The 23,712-nt window shown below is 45.0% G+C and overlaps 1 protein-coding gene across 2 annotated transcripts in view; it reads right to left on the bottom strand.

The window, feature by feature from the left end:
- Nucleotides 1-15,334: 15,334 nt before the first annotated feature.
- The window catches only part of Lonrf1 (LON peptidase N-terminal domain and ring finger 1), a 30,595-nt gene continuing 22,217 nt past the window's right edge, over nt 15,335-23,712 (bottom strand). For both annotated transcript variants that reach the window (XM_063275867.1, XM_017600372.3), the window contains exons 8-12: nt 23,529-23,650; nt 21,099-21,257; nt 20,835-20,997; nt 18,143-18,295; nt 15,335-16,812 (exon numbers count right to left, since the gene is read on the bottom strand). In XM_063275867.1, the coding sequence (XP_063131937.1) occupies nt 16,654-16,812; nt 18,143-18,295; nt 20,835-20,997; nt 21,099-21,257; nt 23,529-23,650 (756 nt within the window). In that variant the 3' untranslated portion in view covers nt 15,335-16,653. The remainder of the gene's footprint in view (nt 16,813-18,142; nt 18,296-20,834; nt 20,998-21,098; nt 21,258-23,528; nt 23,651-23,712) is intronic.

Here is a 23,712-nt window from a genome sequence, read left to right as displayed (position 1 = left end):
CTCCAGTCTCACTGCATCCCTCCAGTCTCACTGCATCCCTTCAGTCTCACTGCATCCCTTCAGTCTCACTGCCTCCCTCCAGTCTGTCTCACTGCATCCCTACAGTCTCACTGCCTCCCTCCAGTCTCACTGCCTCCCTCCAGTCTCACTGCCTCCCTACAGTCTCACTGCATCCCTCCAGTCTCACTGCATCCCTCCAGTCTCACTGCATCCCTCCAGTCTCACTGCCTCCGTCCAGTCTGTCTCACTGCATCCCTCCAGTCTCACTGCCTCCCTCCAGTCTCACTGCCTCCCTCCAGTCTCACTGCATCCCTCCAGTCTCACTGCATCCCTTCACTCTCACTGCATCCCTACAGTCTCACTGCCTCCCTCCAGTCTCACTGCCTCCCTCCAGTCTCACTGCCTCCCTCCAGTCTCACTGCCTCCCTCCAGTCTCACTGCATCTCTTCAGTCTCACTGCATCCCTCCAGTCTCACTGCCTCCCTCCAGTCTCACTGCCTCCCTCCAGTCTCACTGCATCTCTTCAGTCTCACTGCATCCCTCCAGTCTCACTGCCTCCCTCCAGTCTCACTGCCTCCCTCCAGTCTCACTGCCTCCCTCCAGTCTCACTGCATCCCTCCAGTCTCACTGCATCTCTTCAGTCTCACTGCATCCCTACAGTCTCACTGCATCCCTACAGTCTCACTGCATCCCTTCAGTCTCACTGCATCCCTCCAGTCTCACTGCATATCCTCAGTCTCACTGCCTCCCTCCAGTCTCACTGCCTCCCTCCAGTCTCACTGCCTCCCTCCAGTCTCACTGCCTCCCTCCAGTCTCACTGCATCCCTCCAGTCTCACTGCATCCCTCCAGTCTCACTGCATCTCTTCAGTCTCACTGCATCCCTCCAGTCTCACTGCATCCCTCCAGTCTCACTGCCTCCCTCCAGTCTCACTGCATCCCTTCAGTCTCACTGCATGTCTTCAGTCTCACTGCATCCCTACAGTCTCACTGCATCTCTTCAGTCTCACTGCCTCCATCCAGTCTCACTGCATCTCTTCAGTCTCACTGCATCTCTTCAGTCTCACTGCCTCCCTCCAGTCTCACTGCCTTCTCCAGTCTCACTGCATCTCTTCAGTCTCACTGCATCTCTTCAGTCTCACTGCCTCCCTCCAGTCTCACTGCCTCCCTCCAGTCTCACTGCATCCCTACAGTCTCACTGCATCCCTACAGTCTCACTGCATCCCTCCAGTCTCACTGCCTCCCTCCAGTCTCACTGCCTCCCTTCAGTCTCACTGCCTCCCTCCAGTCTCACTGCCTCCCTCCAGTCACAAGCAACAGAATTATTCCCCTATAAATTGAGGCTACAATCCAAAGATACGCTCACTTGTGCTCTTTCCTCTCCTTCCCCTTCCCCCTCCCCCTTCCCATCCCTCTCCACTCCTGCTCCGCAACACACACAACACACACACACACCTTCCTCCCTTCTACTTCCTGCCTCTCCTCTTCCCCTCTCCGTCTCTCTCCTGTCTCTCACTCCCTATAGGGAATGGTATATTGGAGCCTCTTTCAGCCCTTGGTAGCCCTATCATTCTTGGGCTTGAAGAGTCCATCTTCTGCCTCTATGGTCACAGGGCTTGCAGTGTCTTTACCTGCTCTTGTCTTTTGGTGGCCTCTCTTCTCTCCATGTATGCAGTGACAATAATATTGGATTAAGGACTCCTTTTTCACTGGGGCCTCATTTTAACTTAATTAATTATACCTGGAAAGATCCCACTTCTCTATAGGTTTCCATTCCCAGATGCTCAGGATTAAGAGTGCAGTGTAGAAATTTTGAGTTATAGACAGCTCAACCCATAGCAAGCAGCTTTAGTCAGACACTTAAAATAGCCCAAATGCCCCTCAAGCGGGGAATGAATGAACACGCATGGTATTTTTACATAATAGGACATCACTCAGAAACTAGCAGATGAGTTACTGACACACATACCTGGATGGGTCAAGTGCCGGGGCACTGAGTGGAAGAAAATGGAGAAGAGGGCTACACTCGCCAGTGGTTCCACACTCACCAATGGTTGCACACTCAGCAATGGTTGCACACTCAGCAATGGTTTCACACTCACCAGTGGTTCCATGCTCACCAGTGGTTGCACACTCACTAATGGTTTCACACTCACCAGTGGTTGCACACTCACCAGTGGTTCCACGCTCACCAGTGGTTCTACACACACCGATGGTTCAGAATAGCTCCTATTTGTAGCACTTCGTATGAGGCATAGACACACCAGCACAGGAAACAGACCGGTATTCCCAGGTATGGAAAAGATTCCAAAGGGACTTGGGGCCTGATGGTGATTACCATCGGCATCTTGGCATTATTGTCCATGTTGGTGTATATCTATAGAACCACACCCCGAAAGAACTGAATATGTGCAACTTAAGTTTGACCCGCCCTCCGCAATGGTGTTAGAGAACTTGGAGATTAATAATGGCTGTGGGCTGAGCATAGCTTGTTTCCCAGCCTCCCTAAAAATTGTGTTGAAATCGAGTCCTCATGAGACGATGCAGAAGTAGGATCTGCAGGGCCATTTAAGAAGTGGTTAGAGCTCTACTCTCACCCATGGGTGAGGCTGTTTACGAGACTGATAAGGTGGCGCACAGTGAATTTATCTAGACTGGGTCTGTTGTGGAAGCTTGTTAGACTGGGTCTCTTCTGTGCCCTGCATCTCCCGCCATGTGATGCCTTCTGACACCTTGAATGCAGCCCCTTAACCACAGGGCAGAGTATGAGCCAAAATAAGTTTACCCAGGGGATAGAGGAATGGTTCAGTTGGGTAAGAGTCCTTGCTTGGCAACCTCAAAGGTGCAAGGATGTGAATCAGGTGGTTGTGTGCATACACGTGTACACACACACACACACACACACACACACACACACACACCCTATATGCACAAAGAAAAACAATAACAAAAAACTAGGCTTTATCTATTCTGTGGTATTGTATTATTAACAGTAAAAACTGGAGAAGACATCCACATACAGGAAACACACACCACACACACACACACACACACACACACACACACACACACCACACACACACTTTCCCCTCACACATAAACACTAACTTAAAATTAATCACTGTCAAGGTAAAAAGCTACAACTACCAAAGTTTTAGAAGAGAACAGAAAACTCTTCGAAACCAGGGAGGAAGTAAAATTTTCTTAGATGTGGTATGAAAAGCGGACTCTATATAAGGCAAGGGAGACAGAGACAGAGAGGGAAATGAGACTTCACCAGAATTTTAAATACGCGGTCTTGACGAAGGAGTTCTCTGGGATATTTAAAGAATTCTCAGAAAACAAGTGACGTCCAAGAGCAAGATTGGAGCAAGTATTTTTAAAAACAGATAAGCATAAAAGAAGCTCACGGCAAATAGACACCAAGGAACTGGAGACTAAAATCCAATAACAATGTTGAGAACACTTTAAAACGGCTAAAATAAAACGGACAAAAACAAATGTTGGCAAGCACTCGGCGTAGTCGCTGGAAACAGACAAGCACTGCATTGCCAAAGGGAGGGAGTGCTGGCTTTGTATCAACTTGACACAAGCTAGAGCCTTCCGAAAGGAGGGAACCTCAACCATGAAAATGCCTCCATGAGGCCCAGCTGTAAGGCATTTCCTTAATTGGTTATTGATGGTGGGGGAGAGCCCATGGTGGGTGTGCCATCCCCTGGGCTGGTGGTTCTGGGTTCTATGAGAAAACAGGCTGAGCAAGCCAGGGGAAGTCAGTAAGAAGCACTCCGTGGCTTCTATATCTGCTCCTGCCTCCGGGATTCTGTTTAAGTTCCTGCCCTGACTTCTTTTGATGGTGAACAGTGATATGGGAGTCCAAGCAAAATAAACCCTTTCCTCCCCAACTGCTTTGGTCATGGCGTTTTCACTGAAGCATTAGAAACCTTAACTAAGACAGAGTGTAAATAGTATTGCCACTTTAGACAACTATTTACAAGGTTAAACATGCATTTTATTATGGTTGTTGTTGTTGCTGCTGTTGTTTCTGTGCGTGTGTCACAGGAAGAGAATGAAAGTGAGTGAGAGAGAGAGAGAGAGAGACAGAGAGAGAGAGAGAGAGACAGAGACAGAGACAGAGACAGAGATATGCATTTGTCATGGCATGTTTGAGAAGGCCAGAGGACATTTGTTTTTTTGTTTTTTGTGTTTTGCCTTTTGTATTTTGGGGACAGAGTTTCTCTTTGTAGCCCTGGTTGTCCTGGAACTCACTCCGTAGACCAGGCTGGCCTCGGACTCAGAGATCTGCCTGCCTCTGCTTCTTGAGTGCTAGGATTAAAGGCATGGACTGCCGCCACTCAGCTAAGGGACAGCTTTTTAACCCCTCCTTCCCTTGTGAGTTCTAGGTACTAAACTCAGGTTGTCCTGTTTGTACTGCAAGTGTCTCTACCAGCTGAGCTATCGTGGTGACACCAAAACATATGTTTAATATACTCTTCCCTTCCTCCCTCTCTCTCTTCCTCCCTCCCTCGTACTTCCCACACCTTCCTTGGAAGTATCTGAATTTGCTTCCTCCAGTAACTGATTCATGTAGCACTCACTGCCTTATATTTAGGCTGAATGAATTAAGGCTAGGGAAGCACTCACTGAGCCCTTTGCAATAACAACTGCGAAAGAATGAAGAAGACATCTCAAATCTACAGAGACGGTAGGTTCCCCCCGCCCAGTGTAATTATTATATATATGATGGTTCTGTTTGCGATTTTGTTTTTGGATTTTGATTTCTGCCAAGTACCATTCCACAGAGATGAGAAGAGCCTCCTTGAAATCTGACTGAACAATACAAATCACGTGCAGGTAATTCTAGTACCTGTTGGGGCCATTTTCTCATTACCGGAATAAAACACTTGAGACAAATCCTCTTACAAGGAGGAAAGGTTTATTTCGGCTCATAGTTTTCAGTCTCTAACCACTTGGTCCTGTGGCTTTGTGGCCAGGCAATTATGCCATTGCAGAAGGTGAGGAAAACCGGTCACTCTTGGTGGCTGGGAAACAAAAGGAGAGACAGGAAGGGCCTGGATCCCATTATTGCCCTCAAGAGCATGTCTCAGGGTCCTTCTTCCCAGGAAGTCCCACCTCCTGAAGGTTCCACCCTTTGCTAATGGTGTCATAGGCAGGAGGCAGGTTTTCAATCCAGGGACTTTGGGGGACATTCCTGCTCTGAAGTCCGATGAAAACTATTGTTTTGGATACATAATTTCATGTTGCATGAGAGCTGGGACGTTTGACAGAAGAAATGGTGTTTTTATTTGAGCCTTAGAGGACAACTAGAATGTCACCATTTAAGGAAAAGGAACATGGCTTTGAAACCAAATCCACCAGGCAAAGTAAAGACCCCCCAGCCTGCCTTGGGGGAGCTGGGAAGCACAGCAGGTCAGAGCTGAGGGGTGGACTTCCTTCTGCCCTTGGCAGGTACAAACAAGTAGGAAACTGTCCTTGGTAATGAGAGGACAGAGAATGGATGAGGCTTTCAGAATAATTCAGGGCAGAGGGGACAGTTGAGATAGTCAACGTCTCTTCTTCTAACATTTAATTGGGATCTCTCTGAAAAAAACCTAATACCATGTTCTTCCTTGTGCATTTTTAGGGTGAGTATACATTTTTATTATAAATTTAAATGATGATACATACGTTTCAGCTTATTTTAACCACGTTTCAGAATAAGGTGACATAAAATTACTTAGATGTACCTAGTAGAACAAATTATTGTAATTTGACTGTTAGCAACATCATTTAAGAAGGAAAAAATTAAAATAAAAAATGTACATGAACATATTTTTTCTGACTTTTAACATTATTTATTCTTTACTCTCCTTTCAAGCACATTATGGACATATATCTTATATTTGAAAATCCATTGTTTTCGTGATACATTTCTTTGCAGCAGGAGGTGTGTATGTTTTTATTTACATATTATAAATGTTTATTTCCTAGGCATTTTCTTCTGGGTTGAGTATACACATGACATTATAATTAGTGGTAATTTAGATCTGATCAAAATTCTATATATGCATTGTAGATTATGATAGTTTATTGAGAAGGGGCCTATTAATGAGATAAACCGAGTTTCCCCCTCAGTCAGTCCATGTTTCTAATAACACAGATAATGTATTAAAGGACACAAGGTTTGCCCTTCACGTATTTTATCACTGCAATAAGAAAAGTGACTAAGCCAATAGGAAGCCAATGGAAAAACTGAAAACTTTCTAGGCTAGTGGAAACATCTTCAGTCCAGGAAAGTAAGGATGTTTGGCGACTTGACTCCACATGGTTTTAGTGTATAGGACTTTTGGAGCACTCAACTGGGCCTTTCAGGAGTTAAATTTATACCTTCATCTCCACGAGATAGCTGGATGGGAGGTTTAGACAGCCTCGTCGTTCAATTCAGGGGGAATCGCAGGTGTGGCAAAGCTCCGGAAACAACTGTAGAATAAGCGGGAAGAATCTTTGCAAACATCGCCTTCCCTGTCTGGGATGTGGCCATTTTGAATTCCTGACTTCCTGTCTTTCTTTTGCTTTCTCCTCTGAGCTCCAGGCACAGAAGTTGGGATGTGCCGATGAGTAGGCAGCCATGCACAGCCAGCGCAGGGGAGAAAACAATTACAGCTCAGAAGCACCTACTTCCGCTTCCTCCTCGGCAACCATAGAGCCCTGCACCAACTGCTGACGGCACAGCCGAGAGCACGAAGGAGAAGCACAGGGGACCTTGACTTTCTTTTCTTCCCAGTCATCTGTGTTTATTTTTAGGATGAAAACCAAGCAACCCCCTTGTCCAATCCTAACGGGAAGGCACCGGGGGAGGATCCCCAGACCTGCATTAGAGAGTCATGTCTTACAGTCGTCGTTTTCTCTGGATCCCTGAAGGGAAAACACACGGGAGTCTCCCAAGCTGCCTTCCCCCCTACTTCCTGTCCCTGACACAGGACGACGGACAATGACAAGTTGCAGGACGTATCCTATCTGTTCCAAAATATTCTTAGCTTTGAAAACAACCTTTTAGCCTAGCAAACTGCTAGAAGGGCATATTCTTGATCTTCTGCAGGCCAGCACTGTTTTCTCTTCCCCTTCTGACTAATGTCACTTGGGTTTGATCTCGGGCTAATTGTTAGAATCCTTGGCCTCTTCTCTGTCAGTCGGAAGGCTCTTGGGTTCACTGCCTTGTACTTCTTGAGTTGCGTGCGCCACCCCTCCCCCCACCCCCGAGTTATCTACTTTACTTGTCTACTTTTCTTGGCTCCTGAATTTAATAACTACAGAGGACCTGAACCTTGAGTTTCAAAGTCAGGTGTGAACAAAACACTGACTTTTGGTTTTCATTTTAGTCAACATCAAATTCTGAATTAACACTCTGGTGGACTGTGGGGGTCAGGGGGAGGGGGGCGGGACCAACTTATACCATTTTATAAAAGTTTGTCTTCTTCCATCGCAAGGATTTATAAAATCATAGATTTCTAAAAATCAAGGCTTTGAGGGGGCGGAGGAGACAGATCTCAGTGGTAGAGCGTGTATTTTAGCCTATAAAGCCCTCAATATAAAGTGCTCAATCCTGGGCACCTAAACCAACCAAGTCTTCCATACTCACCTCTTTTCTGGTTGGTGTTAGAGGGTAGAATTTCTCCTACACCTGTCCCACCGTGACAGACTCTGTAAAACTGTGAGCCAAAGCAAACACTTCTCCTTTCCGTTATGAAACAAAACCCCGCACTTTGGGGTTGGTGAGATGGGTGAGCAGGCAGAGGCCTTGACCACGCCATAACTTAAGTTTAATCTCTCGAGTTCCAGCATGGTGGAGGAAGAGAATGTTTGTGTAAGTTGTTTTTACCTCTACATACATTGTGGGGTGTGGGTCTGGGAGACCTCAAGTGTAATAAAAATAAAAGGTTGATTACAAGTGGCTATTTGCATCTCAATAAACAAGTTCATTACAGGCCTTGGGGAATCTGTTTCTGGGGCACACACGATAGCCTGAATCCTACAGCCTAGGGTCTCCATCTCCTCCTTAGGTCTGTCCGTCACCTCTCACTAAGATCTTGTTAATCAAGAAATGCCCCTGGATGACATAAGGGGTTCCCACTTTCTCGCCACTTTCTCCAAAGAATCACAGCGCTCCGAAACCTTTTCTCCGTCACGAGTTCTCAAGCCCTCGCTTTCCTTGTCTTTCCAAATCTTTATCGCAATCCTCTGAGTGCTTAGATTCTAACGTAAAGCAGAAGGACATCTACTGTCAGGGTCTTTCTGCATCGTGGCTGGCTGCTTCCAGAGGCTGGAAACGTAAAACAGAGATACCTACTTCTAAAATCTTAGCTCTCGCTACATAAATCCTGGGTGTGCAGCAGCTTAATAGTGAGGAACACAGACATTTTGATTGCTCATCCCGCTATCTATGCACATTTGACACAATTACGCAAGTATGTAAGATTTGTCTCTAGTTCCTCACATAAGCTTATCTTACGTATAATCGGTCATGCGGCCAACATAATCATTGCAACATGATGGTTCTAATTCTAAGACAACAGTATGAAATAATCACTACTTTGTATCCTGACTGCAGATTCCTAAGACAGCAAGAGTTGTTTCTGGGTCAGGTAAACAAAACACAACCTACATTGTAACTTCTATCTGCTTCTCTTTATTCAACTCTAGACAGAGCCCATTCGTCTATGGCGACTTTAATAACTGCTATAGGCTAAGCCCCAGAGCAGCGATAGTTCAGTCAGATGTCTTAATAACAAAAGCTGGAGCCGGACGACATAATTACTAAAATCTGGCCAGCACCCTCTCTGTCCCAGTGTGGTTTATCTGTGAGGGTAAATCCTTAACTTACCCAGTGAGTCCTAAGAAGACTCCATTGCTATCGAGTAACATCAAGATCCTTCCTCCCATCCAGGTAGTGGTGCACACCTTTAATTCCCACTGGGAGGCAGAGGCAGACAGATCTCTGAGTTCGAGGCCAGTCTGGTCTACAGAGCAAGTCCCAGGACAGCCATGGTTACACAGAGAAACCCTGTTTTGAAGAACAAAACAAAACAGAAAAGGGTCCCCTATCCCGTTAAACTCCAGGTTATAAATCACGCTACTTTCTCCACGTTGGGTTCGTCTCAGTTCCTGCCCTTTAGTGCACATCTGCTCCCTGTTCAGAAGAACTGGCAGGCACAGCCACCTCTTGTTTCAGTGATGGCTGTTCCTTCTGAGGATTTACACCTGCTGTCTACAACGCCTACTTTGAAAGAGAATCTGGGAGAGAATCCTCGTTCTCACTGTCTTTCCTGTCATAGGAAGTGACACCCCATATACAACCACTAAGGAGTTAGACTATCTCACAGTTTATGGCTCTGATGACAATTAGGTTGTAAAAATACTACAAAAGCAATTCACTTTTGTTCTCTCCATCCTCTTCATTACCTACATGTTCATTACAAGAATGTTCTGTCCTCCACGATTGAGCATCCTCATTGTTATAATGTCTTCATACTGACTTCTCCTCATATCTCCTATTATGAAGCCGTAGCAAGATGACACTAAGTGCACTGCTGTTATTGATAAAGTCATGTGAGCATTCAACTCCGGTCCACCTGGTTATCGTGTTCCTCAACTACAGTCAACTTATCAGTGACCGCAACGCATAGACTTAAGCACAGTGGTAACACTCTTAGATCCTAAAACCCTATTACAATCATATGTACAAGTTTCCCGTAGAAAAGAATAATACACAAAAATACAATGTCCATCAATCTTCCTGATTTCACTCTGGTATCCCATCTACTATGTTACACACTTCAGGGTAACCATGGTATAATGACAATATTGAATCACATATTTTTATACATTAGTCTCTTTAGTTATTTTTAGGAATTGAAGGTTAAAGTTTATCTTCACTGTTTAAATTAAGTGTTGATTATTTCTGTCTTGGCTGTTCTAGAGTCATTGAGAAAATATTCTACCTATCACACATGTGGTTTTATTTATTTTTAAATTACTTCAATCCCTCCTTTCTTAGTTAGGGTTTGACTTCTGTGAACAGACACCATGACCAAGGCAACTCTTATAAAGACAACATTTAATTGGGGCTGGCTTACAGGTTCAGAGGTTCAGTCCATTATCAACAAGGTGGGAACATGGCAGCATCCAGGCAGGCCTAGTGCAGGAGGAGCTGAGAACCCTACATTTTCATCTGAAGGCTGCTAGGAGAAGACTCACTCCAGGCAGCTAGGACTAGGGTATGAAACCCACTCCCACAGTGACACACTTACTCCAATAGGTCACACCTACTCCAACAGGGCCACACCTCTTAATAGTGCCACTCCCTAGGCCAAGCATATACAAACCATCACAACTCCCAAATTCTATTGGCTCTAGAGCATGAACATTATAATGATCTGATACATTTATGAACCATCACTGTCTAAAGAGATTATCAGTTTGCCCTGCCTCCCAAAATGCAGGGCTGAATCTGATTTGAGCATCTCACAGTACTGTTCACACACATCCTAATTCCATAGCTGTAAAAACGCACCCTTCACACATAAGCCTATGCCATCAATCACTTTTTGGTGATTCTTTTGTCTTTGATAGCTTCATATGGCAGCAAGGCACAGCAAGGTTGCCTGGAGTCAAAGCTGACCTAAGAACAGAACAGCTCCATGATCCTTAGGCAGCAGTCACAACAGTCAGCATTTCTGGTGTCTTACATGTGGACGAACACATTCCTCACAGGATTTTTCTGAGGGCTATTGCGATGCCTCCTGTCTTTGTTGGGGTTACCATTGCTGTGATGCAGCACCATGACCCAAAAGGAAGCCGGGGAGGAAAGGGTTTATTTGGCCTACACTTCCCGTATCACTGAAGTTCATCATTGAAGGAAGTCAGAACAGGAACTCAAACAGGGCAGGAACCTGGAGGCAGGAGCTGATGTAGAGGCCAGGGAGGGGCAGTAAACAGCTTTACTGCCTTGCTCTCCAAGGCTCGCTCAGCCTTATTTCCTACAGAACCCAGGTCCACCAGCCTAGGATGTCACCACCAGTAATGGGCTGTACCCTTCCCCACCAATGACTAAGGAAAATGTCTTACAGACCTGATCTTATGGAGGCATTTTCTTAGTTGAGGTTCTCTCCTTCTTGGCCCTGTATCATGGTGACATAAAACTCGCCAGTGTAGCTGCCACATTTTGAAATTAAGCATATGTTCTTTTGAAATCTTGAATAGTGGACCCACCCTCTCCCCCAACCCATCAAAAAATTTTGTAAAGACAAGTTTAATTTTAATGAAATGCTATCAAGAGGCAGGTCTACAGGACAGCTTATTACTGGCCTCCTATCTTTAAAAACAATACATAGGTATTTTAAAATATACACTTAATAATATAATATAGTTGTGTGTGTGCACATGCACGTGTGTGTGTGTGTGTGTGTGTGTGTGTGTGTGTGTGTGTGTGTGTGTGAGACAACACATGTATGACAGTCAGAGGATAACTTGTGGGAGCCAGTTCTCTCTTACCACATGGGTTCTGGGGACTGGACTCAGGTCAGCACGCTTGGTGGCTGGCATCTTTATTGGCTGAGCTGCCTTCCTAACCCTAACAATTATTAAGTACTGACATCTAAACATTGGCTTATGCCCAAAATTCATGTCCTTAAATGTGTGTCCCTGGGTCTGTCATTCATTGGTCAATGCTGGATGACTCAGTCACAACTATCTTTTTCCTCCAGTCTTCCTGTGCCTGGTCTTTAGTTTCTTCAGTTTTTCTTTATGTGGATGTATCTGGCCCCTGAGGTCGCAGGAGTCTCAACAGGACTCATGGAAAAGTACTTATTTCTTTCCTTCTACTAGTCATGCCTTAGCTAGCCGGGCATTAACAATCTTGTATCGATTATTCATGTCTGTTATCCTCGCATTCCCATTCTCTTGAACTCTAGCTTGATCCCCCACTGATTCATCACCTGCACTGTCTCCTATCTGGCTCAGGTAGACTTCACTCTGATGATTAATTCATTGGTTAGATGCTACTGAAGTTCCTCATGGTAGGAGAGACTGAGAAACGTTCTCGGTTCTCCCCTCTCTGGGAGGAGTGCAGCCCCCTCAGATCTTAGTGCATTGCTGTCTTACCTTCTACTCTTCTTTGTTGTCTGAGATAGAATATTTGGGGTTGGTGGCCCAGGGAAGGTAGCCTAGCTGTGTGACCATAAAAGACTCAGGAACATACTGCCCAATGTGAGGCAGGCTGGTAGCTCGTCTGTGAGTAATGGCTCTTGATCCTGTAGGAGATACGTCACTATGTAAGGCATGGTGTTATCTTCTCTGGCCCAACCCTCACATTCAAGGCCCGAGAACTGCTGTTTCTGTCTCCAGCACAGCTTGGGTGGGGAGCAAGTTCAAATTCACACCCAGCCTCCCTGTTTGAATTTGCCAAGATGCTCTCTGAGTATAGCAATCCCTGAGTATTTGTACTTGGCCTACAGCTCCCCGATTTCTGCTAAGCCGTGAGTTCCTCTCCCTATGGCCTAATGCGCTAGCTTTCACGTGTACCTCAGCTATCGTCAAAAGCATTTGTCAGCTCTTGAAGTTCTGGTTTCATAATGCAATCTTCACTTTCCTTTTTATCATGATTAGAATTGGGAAGAAAGCGGTGATTTGGCCTTTTCATCTCCTTGCCTCAGTTGGAACTCTCCCCTTCCATCTCAGAGTCTCAGGGTGCAGCTCAGGTTGTCCTTGAACTTGTGATCTTGAGAAATGAGATTACAGATGGCTGTCGCCACGCTCAGTGTTCAAGCATTTATTTCAGCTATGTGCAGTGGTCAGTCTGTGACCCCTGCTGAAGTGCTGAAAGAGTTGGAGAGCCCTCAGTGAGGTCTGTGAATGTAGTTACTCCCTCAGGTATCAGGGGCAAAGGAACGAGGAAAGTGCTGTAGAGTTCAGAGTCTTCCTACCTGGTGTCCGAGTCAGACAAGAAGAATTAGACACCCAGACCTGTCTATAAACTAGTGACCTAGACACTTCCGCCAAAATATTGCACTAATGTGGAACTTAAGCACTTAAAGCGATAAGGTAAACAATTTGATTCTTTGCTTTCATTTTTGAAAAGATATATGAAATGTACAGAAAGGAAAAAAACCCTCAGACTTAATATATCTACAGAGAAGAGCTGTCATAGAAATAATCTGCCATATAATCAGAATAAATCATAAAGGAGGCTTGCATACTTCCTTTGGTGGGAATATATGTGTGCACACCCAGAAACCATTTACAGTCTACCTGTGTATATGGTGCCCATGCACACATTAAATGTGTGTATTCAACACCTGGGGCTACTTTCACCATGTGCTATCTTGAGAAACATATAGGTAAATCATTTATATATATTCCTTATTTTAACCGGCACTTAGTATTTTTTTAAAAGATTTATTTATTTATTCCATGTATGTGAGTACACTGTTACTGTCTTTGGACAGACCAGAAGAGGGCATCGGATCCCATTACAGATGGTTGTGAGCCACCATGTGGTTGCTGGGAATTGAACTCAGGTCCTTTGGAAGAGCAGTCAGTGCTCTTAACCATTTCTCCAGCCCCAGTACTTAGTATTTTTAATTATGAGAAAGTTAGTTTACACTTTAAAACTATTGATAAAGTACCAGTAATGATAAAAGTAGTATTGATAAGGTACTTCTGGGTAATTTCTTGTCTACTCAGTGGCTGCTTTCTAGGAACCTCTCTCTTTTTTAAAAAGATGCATTTATTTATTATATATAAGTACACTGTAGCTGTCTTCAGACACACCAGAACAGGGCATCGGATCCCATTATAGATGGTTGTGAGCCACCATGTGGTTGCTGGGATTTGAACTCAGGACCTCTGGAAGAGCAGTTAGTGCTCTTAACCACTGAGCTATCTCTCCAGCCCGGAACCTCTTTGTTAATGGTTCTGGGGAACAAAGCCAGGGTCCTGCACAAGCTGATTGTCAAACAAAGGCTAAGTCACCCAGACTGGCCTTGAACTCACTTTGAAACTCACACTGGCCTAAACTCAGAATGTCCCTACATTCCGAGCCTCCAGAGTAGGCGGGCTATAGAACTGCATCAACAGGTACTGTGCAGTTCTCTCCCAGTAAATGTGCGCTGAGTGGGGTTTCCGAGTCTTTTCTAAAGTTTCAGCCGCCCCTGAAGGTCTCCTTTACCTCACTTACTGGTATGGAGGTGTGTGCCTACGAGTACAGCAGTTGGAGACCCAGGCAGGAGAGCGCAGGTATGAGGTCAGCCTGGGACACACAGTAAAATCTAATCTGCAAACAAAGCCAGACAGAGTGCGGGAAATCCTAGTCAAGGAACTGGGGACAGAAATGGTCAAGTGTGTACAAGGAAGAGCCACCCTGATGGAGAAGAGTGCAAGCAGGATTTCTTCCATAGGACACACCTGCCATATTTTAAATTCATTTGCGACAACAAACACATTTTTAGGGTATTTAAAAAGAATATCTTTAAACTAAGGGGAATTTTTTTTTAAAGGTTAAAAACAATGCTTTAGACTCTAAAGTTTAGAGAACAGTTGTTGGGCCTAAAGCCTCAAGACACCACATTCTTTGTTTATAAAATATTCTAAGAAGGAGCTGAAGGGGTTGCAACCCCATAGGAAGAACAACAATGTCATCCAACCAGACCCCCCAGAGCTCCCAGAGACTAAACCACCAACCAAAGAGTACACATGGAGGGACCCATGGTTCCAACTGCATATGTAGCAGAGGATGGCACTGTCTGGCGTCAAAGGGAGGAGAGGCTCTTGGTCCTGAGCAGGCTCCATGCCCCAGTGTAGGGAAAGCCAGGGTGGTGAGGAGGGAGTGGGTAGGTGGGGGAGGCACCTTCATAGAAGCAGGGGGAGGGGAATGGGAGAGGGGTTTGTGGAGGGGAAACCAGGAAAGAGGATAACATTTGAAATATAAATAAGTAAAATAGCGAATAATAATAATAGTAATAATAATAAATGTTTTAAAACTACAATTTGCTGTGTGTGATGGTGCAGCACACCTTTAATCCCAGCACTCAGGAGTCGGAGGCAGTAGGATAGCTGTGAGTTCAAGGCCAGTGTAGTTTACACAGTGAGCTCCAGGAGAGCCAGAGCTATAAAGAGACCCTGTCTCAGACAAACACACCTCAGGCCCCACCTCCCACTGTCCCCAAAATCTACACCTCCAGCCTCACATCACAAACCAGGCAACCAAACACATGTTCTACACTATATACAGCTCGGTCCTGGTACTGACATTTTTCTCGCTTTACAATTTAAAGGGAAAAAAGGTTATTATGAATTTAGCTTTTATTCAAAATTAAATAAGCAAAAGCAAAAATCTTAAGAAACTTGTACAAATTACTTACATAAAAGAAAGTTAATAGAGACAGTCACAAATCTGCAACAAATAATTATAAAAGGGCCGGGCAGCATGGACATACCCATGTCGCAGCACGGTGCTCTAACTGTGGTATGAATAAGGCATAACTAACATTTGCACCAAGACCAGAGTCAAAACAAAACAAACCTTACAAGCTTAGTCCTACATGAAGCTTTTCCTCCTCCCCCAGATCCTCAACCAATTATACACTACATATTTCCTTAAATACAAGTTATCGTTTCAAACTCTAAATGACATAGACGGGCAGTTAATGTGAAAAGCCCCCTAAAATGTACAAGCTAACTGGCTGAATCGAGTTCTCCGTCTACCTTTATGTACATTTAATGTAAACCGTATTTTCACAGTTTTAAGAGTTTATGAGTGGGTGCACAGTACCATGTCAGGTTTGCAGTTGTTACTGGAGACTGGCTCTAGAGTCTGCATCCTGCCTGCCGGCCACTGGGATGCATGTATTTACATAAATAATTAACTGTGTCATAGTCAATGGCCAAGACAGTTCAGCAAGAGCAGAATTTCCAACAGAAAATGATACTCTATACCATAGTTTACACACTTGTGCAAATAGAAGCATCAGGACAAATAAATCTGAGGCAAATTCAATCTGCGAAAACTTCTATGACTACTGTTGTAAACTTGGGCAGTAGAGGACCTTCAGCAAGTTCACTCTCTATGGCTTTTTTTTTTTTGTCTTTTAAAATTTAAAGCCAGAGAAAAAGCACACACACACACACACTACACACACACACACTACACACACACACACTACACACACACACACACACACGCACACGCACGCACACACGCACGCACATACACACGTGCATGAGCACACACACGTACACATGTGTATAAGCACACGCGCACACACACACACATCATACATACACGGAGTTCTTAGTTCATTTAGAGTATGGTACATAGTGCAACTTTATCACAATGTCGAGGTTTAACACACATTCAGTGCGTGTTTTCTGTGCAAGTTCTTAGTGGTCTAGGACCTAGTTGAAGGTATTCATTTGCAGATCCACGAGATTCAGGAGGTTGAAGAAAAGAAAAGTTTCCTTAATTTCTCAAACCAGCACTGGGTGTGCAAAGGCAGCGGGCAATCCGGCCATCAAGGAGCCAGATCAGGGCGACTTTAAAGTAAGATCCAACCGCTTCTCAGCCTCTGGGCTAAGAGCGAGCAAAACGAGATCCAAGCAGTTCATTACTTAGATTGGTCTCTAGAAAAATAAGTCAGAATATGCTGTATCTTGGTCAACCGCTCCTCCAAAGACTTCATTGACAGTACAGAGAGCTGATACCGCGGGTCTACAGGAAGGACTGCCAGCAGCCACCAACACCATGCAGGTCCGTTGGGTGTTGCCTAAAACCAACCAACAGTTCAGATATTAATGTAACAGTAAAACAACAAAACAGAAACGACTTGACCTATGTGCCAGGTACCATCCTGTCTGTCCATAACATCGGCACGTGAGTAGTCTGCCTACAGACAGTGAGGAACCCAAGTTGGGACCTGTGGTATGACCATGGAGTCTCTCGGCTCCATGTTAGTCAGGATTCGAATCTGGTCCTGATGCCATCTGGGGCCCGCCCCTCTGCTGTGTGCCAGTCCTGTGCTCTGTAGCCCTCCAGCAGTGCCTCTACCTTCCTTCAGTCGGTCACCAATAGCATCTCTCCAGTTGTAAAGGTCAAAATGTCTCCAGATAGTGCCAAATGTCTCATGGGGCCAGACCAGGTTGTTTAAAGCACTACAGAAAGTTAATTGATACTTGATATTTTTATTATAAAACTGGAATCCTAAAAAAGAAGAAAAAATTCGGCTTCCCATTTAGTTTGAAAAATTAACATCACATGGGTGAGGAAAAATGCCACAATGGGCAGCACAGACAGAATGGGTCCGGTCCTCAGTCTGGAAATGGTCCTGATGCTGACATAAGAGACTCATTGGGATCGGAGAGACTCAGACCAACCCTGAAGGACAGTGAGAGATGGAGCATACTTGGATCTATTATCTTTCCACCTGCATATATTTACAGCTATTCCACTATGAAATTAATCATCTTTTAACCGTAAATACTTTATTCAATCCAAAATGTTCTGCTTAATATTCGCTCTCTCATGAGCCTGTGTGGCTGGATTCCCCAGGGTAAGGAGCCTCCCAGTGGGTTTTACAATTGCTAGTGTACAGCTCGGTACACAGAAGGAATCTAAATCCCATTACTAATTAGGTTCAGTTTGAGTGCAAACCCCAGTACTTGACCAAGACCCCAAGAATGACAGTTTTATGCTAATGGAAGAGTTACACGCAACAAGATAAAAGTGAACTGAAATGGTGAACAGTAGATAGGAGATAAAAGGAGAGGAGCAGACTTCCTAAAGCATGGAAAGTCACACTTCTCTCAACTGTCAAAGGGACAGCTAACAGGCAGGGAGTATGGTGGCTTCTGAGTCACAGTTTAACACAGGCTAGCATTCCACTTTAAACCTTACAACCCTCCAGACATCCTGAGACAAGGCCTCCCTTCCTCTGAGGCACTCCTTCCTACAGGCATCTTGCCTGTGCTAATGTAGCAGATACCAGTGCTCTAGAGAGTACAGCCGTGATGCTAAAAGCAATAGCAGGGGGGATGTGGGAAGCTATCCGTCAGGTTCATGGGGAAGGCAGACTGGCAGCGGCAGCACAGCAATCCTACCTGGAGGTTTTCTTCCCTCTCTGGCATTGATCCAAAGTGTTGAAGGATTTGGCTTCGAAATCTGTCTCTTAAATTCTGAAACCAGCTGCAGGCCTGCGAGTACACCAAGTCGTGGAGTTCTCTCAGACTCCTTATTTCATCTCCGTTCTCAATCTAGGAAGAACAGTCAGTAAGATCTCGGGACTTCCTAGCCATTAGCATCAGCCCCAGGGAACACACAAACACTGGGACACCGGGAATGTCCTTATCGGTGCTGGGCTATCAGTTATTCTCAGGTGACAGCAGGTTATGGTTCTGCCCTACAGAGCGCTAACAGGACTCGCTGGGAAGAGCAGAGCCTGGTGTCCACCCAGAGCAGGCAGCAACCTGACTGATAGCCAGCCTGGGAAGGAGGAAGTATGGGGGACAATGAGCTCTGGTTCAAAGGTCTACACAATTTGGAATAGAACAATTGCTACAGTGAAAAGAAAAATGGGGCACTTGGGTTACAAACCACATGGCAGAAAGCAGCAACAGGAGGGCAGGCATAACCACATCTTTTACAGAAGAACTGGGTCAAAACACAAAAAATGCATGCTAAAAAAAACTGGCATGTCAAAAGGTGGAGAATAAAGTAAACGATTTCAACTTCTGCCATAAGGGTCCGAGGCTGTGGGTGCCTGCACGCACCCTTTAGACACCAAGTGGCAAACGTAAAAGGAAGGACATCTTCCAGCCACGAGAAGACCAAGAGGACACAGGCGGATGGATGGTCAAGGACTCATCCATCCAAACAGGTGTACCATGGGCCTGGCCCACTGGCTATGGGAAGATTTTGAAATACAAAAGACACAAGATGCAAAAGGCCACCAGTTCTTACTTCTGAAAAAAGTAAAATGACAATTAAATATGCATTAAAACCAGTTGTAATTTGCATAACGTGATACAGCCACAAGCTGTGCTTAAAAACAGTTAAAATGACAAGAGCGTGATACAGCCACAAGCTGTGCTTAAAAACAGTTAAAATGACAAGAGCTGCACCTCTGAAAGACAAAACCACCCAGGAAACAAAGAAAAATTCCAAAAGCAAGCTTTTTAAAGGTAAAGAATATTGCTACAACAATTAAATAGAGCTTAACAATTCATTAGACATTATAGAAAATAGAATTACCACCACAAAAAGAAGAGGTAAACAATACAATTGAGGTCTTCCAGAACAGACAAAAGCAAAAGCAAAAAGCTAAAATGTATGTCAGTTTCTAAACACTCTTCCAATTCACTACTCTACTCTACTGGATGTGTGGTTTTAGCTGTATGTTGTTCAGCTGTCCACCCAAAGGACTTTACCACTAAATATGATCTATCATTATATAAATTTACCTAAAATTAAAATAGGCTTAAGGGTTTTACAATGCATACCATCTTTAGCTAATAATTTCACAAGACAAAGACTATCAATCAACTAAAATTTTCAACTCATAAAATATTCTGCCCTTGATAGAGCAAATATCCCCATGAGATATTTTGTCTGTTTGCCTCAGGGTCTCTCTATGTAGTCCCAACTATTCCCGGACTCTCTATGTAGACCATGTTGGCCTCAAACTCAGAGATCTGCCTGCCCCTGCCTCCTGCCACATGGCATCTTTTTATAAAAGAGAGAACAGGCAATATCAAGCCAATCACATTTCTCAGCAGAGAGGCAGTGTGGTGTAATGAGAGTTCACAGGATACGGAGTCAGTCAGCCTTCGATGGTTTCTGTCACACATCTGATTCTCAATTACTCTCTGTATCTGTTAACTGTCTCAGACTTGTGAAAACTATGAACTAACTCTTTGGGAAGATGTGGAACAATCAGGAAATGTTGACTGAAATAAAGGGCTAAGATAGGTCAGTGGACAGTGATGATGTAAGACCTATGTTTTATCCAGTCTTTTCTGTAGAAATTGCTTTCAATTTGATACTTAAAACAGCAGCCACTTTCTGGGACTTTAATTCCAGTTGATAAATTAGAGGCCACAGCAATTCTGTCTAAGGAAGATGTCAGTCACCATAGGATGGGTGCATAGGACAGTTATCAGCAGCACGCAACACGCAACACACATACACACACACACACACACACACACACACACACACACACACACACACACACACACACACACACAATGGTAGGGTCTTATCTGGGGCATCCTACCATTTTAAATCAGCATCCAGTTGGATTTACTTTATAATTGAGATTGTCTCTGGCACAGAAAAAACCCTCATACACAAAGCAGCCCTTAAAAGAATTCTGTGTCTACTTTTACATTAAATTTTAGTCTATGAATTATTGCAGTTTTAGTATTAATGAATCAAATAAAATGAGGTAGAGATTCACAAACTTAAAACTTTGATGAGCTGGAAGTTCAATTTAGTCAACTGCTACCGTTAAGTGGTTACCGTGACGACTACTGTAACACAAGCATAAGTAGCGTCTAGGCACCATGCTGCCTGGGATGTCTGGGATGTGAACGGGCAGTAGCTTCCCCGCGTGCTCCTGAATGGGCAAACGATTCAAGAGGAAGATAAAGGAAAGGTGACTGGCGCCAACCTTCCTAAGCAGCCATGAGCAGTGGCAGAGCAGGCTCCCATGTCTAAAAACCTCTCCTACACACTGGTACCAAGCCCAGGACACAGTGGCCCAGAATGCACCGGGAAAGAACATTTCCATACCTTAACATCTTCCAGATACTCAATGTCCGCAGTGCAATACCCATCTTTCATTCCTCTTTTTAAAACTCTGAACCGCTTTCCTCCAACTGTGTCAACAACAGACCTTCCGTCAGGTAAGAAATGCACATTTCGAATTTGTAACATACAACCATAATCTGCAAAACTAAGAGAAAAACATTGTTTAAGCCTAAGTGTGCAAAGCTCACTCGGACACAAAGGAAGCTCGGGTGTAAACACAGCCGTCCAAGTTCACGAGGAGCCTACCTGTTTTGTGTATCACTGACACACATCCCGAACTGCTTGGTTCCAGTCTGGATACTTCTTCGGATCATGAGCCTGTATCTGGGCTCAAACACATGGAGAGGGCAAGGCACAGTGGGGTAGGCCATAGTGCAAACGAATATTGGGACATTCTTGGTCAAGCTGAAGGAGAAGACATTTCATTGTTACAAACAAGATCAAAAACATATCAGGTTCACTGAAGTCTTACCACAGCAAAAAATATAAACAACAATAACAAATGTGCCCTCTTGGTTCCTGACTGAACAGGAAGGAGCTCCCTGCACTGAGTTCACACCGATGAGTTCCGGAAACTAGATCTAATTACGATTCTCCTATTTATAAGCCGGAGTTCTAAAATAGCAGGTACCATACAGAGCTATTTCCAAAACTCAAAAGGAAGTTTATCATAACATTTTATGTTGAGAACTTGTTTAAAATAATTATGATATAGGGCAGAGTTATAGCTTTATCCATAAAACGTTAAGAAAAAAAACTGGACTTCCAAAATGGATGAAAACTCTTAACCATGATATGTTTTAAAAAAACAAACAGAATTCAATAAAATAATGTTCTTGTCAGGTAACTGAAGTGACAGATACCTTCCTTCTGCCAGGGACCAAGACAATGTCCAGACAGCAAGGACGAGAAAGCCAGTCTTGTGGGGGCAGCAGAGGAAAACACTGCACAGAGGCACCTGACTCCACAGCAGAAACACCACGGTTCTTTGGTAGCCGGCATCCTTGGGACCAAGCCCACAGGTGCAGAAATGGATGTCCACAGCAGCACTGTGGGGAATGGCTGTGGGCCGGAGGTGCGAAGAGGAGAGGGACGCAGTAAAGCCTGGGGTAGCTGAAGATGGTGTGCCCACAGGCCCAGGGCTGCACTGACTTACAGAGGCCCGGGGAACAATGCAGCCAGCATGGTCCGTGTACTTCGATAAGGTCCTGGAGAGCACGCTCCAGGGCTATGGGTTCCCTTTTAATGTTGCTGCTACGTGACCACTAATGACCTAAGGACATGCGTTGCTTAACACAAAGGTGCAGTTACAAAATAGCCCAGCTAGTAAGCATGGATGCCCATGGCTTCTCAGCTCCACTCAGCTCTCCCTCCACCTGCTGCCTTGGCTCCTCATGTACACTTTCCTCAGGGCGGGCTGGCTTCACCGCCATGCTTGAGATCTGAAGTGTCACAGACTCTCTATGCTGGCCTTCTCCTGGAGTAGCCAAAAGAGACAGGGGCTTCATCTCAGTATTTCTATCACAAAAGTACACAATAAAACATTGGTTTCTTGGGAGGAAAAGTCGCTAGCAGGGCCTGTAAAGGAAAGCTTAGAAACCTTGTCCTGAAAGCCAGTGGCCTGTGAAGACTTCCCAGGGGCACACATGGGAAAGTTCAGGTTCACAAGCACAATTCGTTCTGTTTCAGAAGTGAAAGATCCAACGTTCTACTTGTGTTTAAAAACAGCAGGAGCAAGCCACTGTAAATAACAGCCATAAAGTTAACAGAGTCTTCGCTGTGTTAGCCGGGAGAGCAAAAGAAACAGCCGAGAAACTAAAACCCACCAGAGAAAGTCAGAGATCCAAGTGACCGATCAGAATGTCACAAGTGTTTAAGAACAAGAACAGAAGACCTAGAGAGCAGGCAGAGCTGGGCAACTCTATCCAGCGTCGAATGGTCCCCGGCAGTGGGGACAGCTGCTAACACCCCAAAGTTGCCTCTGGGTGCTTCCCGTCCTAACTTGGATGGTCTCCTACTGGTATCTCTACTGAGCATTTGACCCCTGCCCATTCCTTCATAGCCTCTCCCACTCCTGGTCCCTCCCCCAGTGGTTCTCCACCTGTGGGGTGCGACCCCTTCGGGTGTCAAATGATCATTTCACAGGGGTTGCCTAAGACCATCTGAAAACACAAACATTTGCACTATGATTCTTAACAGTAGCACAATCACAGCTATGAAGTAGGAACAAAGTAATGTTATGGCTGGGGGTCAGCACAAGGTGAGGAAGTGTATTAGAGGGCCTCAGCCTTAGGGAGGTTGAGAACCACTGCTCTCGCCTGTTCAAACCCTTGCTAACGTAGGCTACTACTGTTCATCCTGTCCCAGGATGCGGGGACCTGTGCTTCCATCCATGCATCCATGTTACCTACTTCACCTCTACTCCATCCGCCTGCTGTCTGAGCAGGAAGTCCCTTCATGTCCCCTCGTACTGCTGCAGTCCCAAGGGCTGCTTCAGTGACTTCCAAGCACACTGGACTCTACCAACAGGTTCGCCACCCTGTCTGCTTAGGACAGGAGACCCGTCAATACGCAGCTATGAGTGCCTCAGTGCTGGACAGAGTGACAGAATCCAGCTCACTCCAATGGCTCTCACTGTCTTCATAATCTCGGTTGACATAATGAGAGGAGACTTACTGTGAGAGCTCGGCAGTTTCCTCATCGTAGATCTTCTTCCTCTCAGACAGCTCATCCGGCAGGTATTTCACTATTAAGTCCTCCAATAGCTGCGTGACGCAGTACCTCCTGTCTGCCAGGTACTAAAAGACACAATTATTTCCCACTCCAGTAGGTGCTGCCTACAGTAGAAAGCGGGCAGAGC

The sequence above is a fragment of the Rattus norvegicus genome, chromosome 16 (assembly GCF_036323735.1).
Source record: "Rattus norvegicus strain BN/NHsdMcwi chromosome 16, GRCr8, whole genome shotgun sequence".
Classification (NCBI taxonomy): Eukaryota; Metazoa; Chordata; class Mammalia; order Rodentia; family Muridae; genus Rattus; species Rattus norvegicus.
Note: the sequence above shows the minus strand (reverse complement) of the source record. Positions and strands in the feature narration are given on the sequence as shown.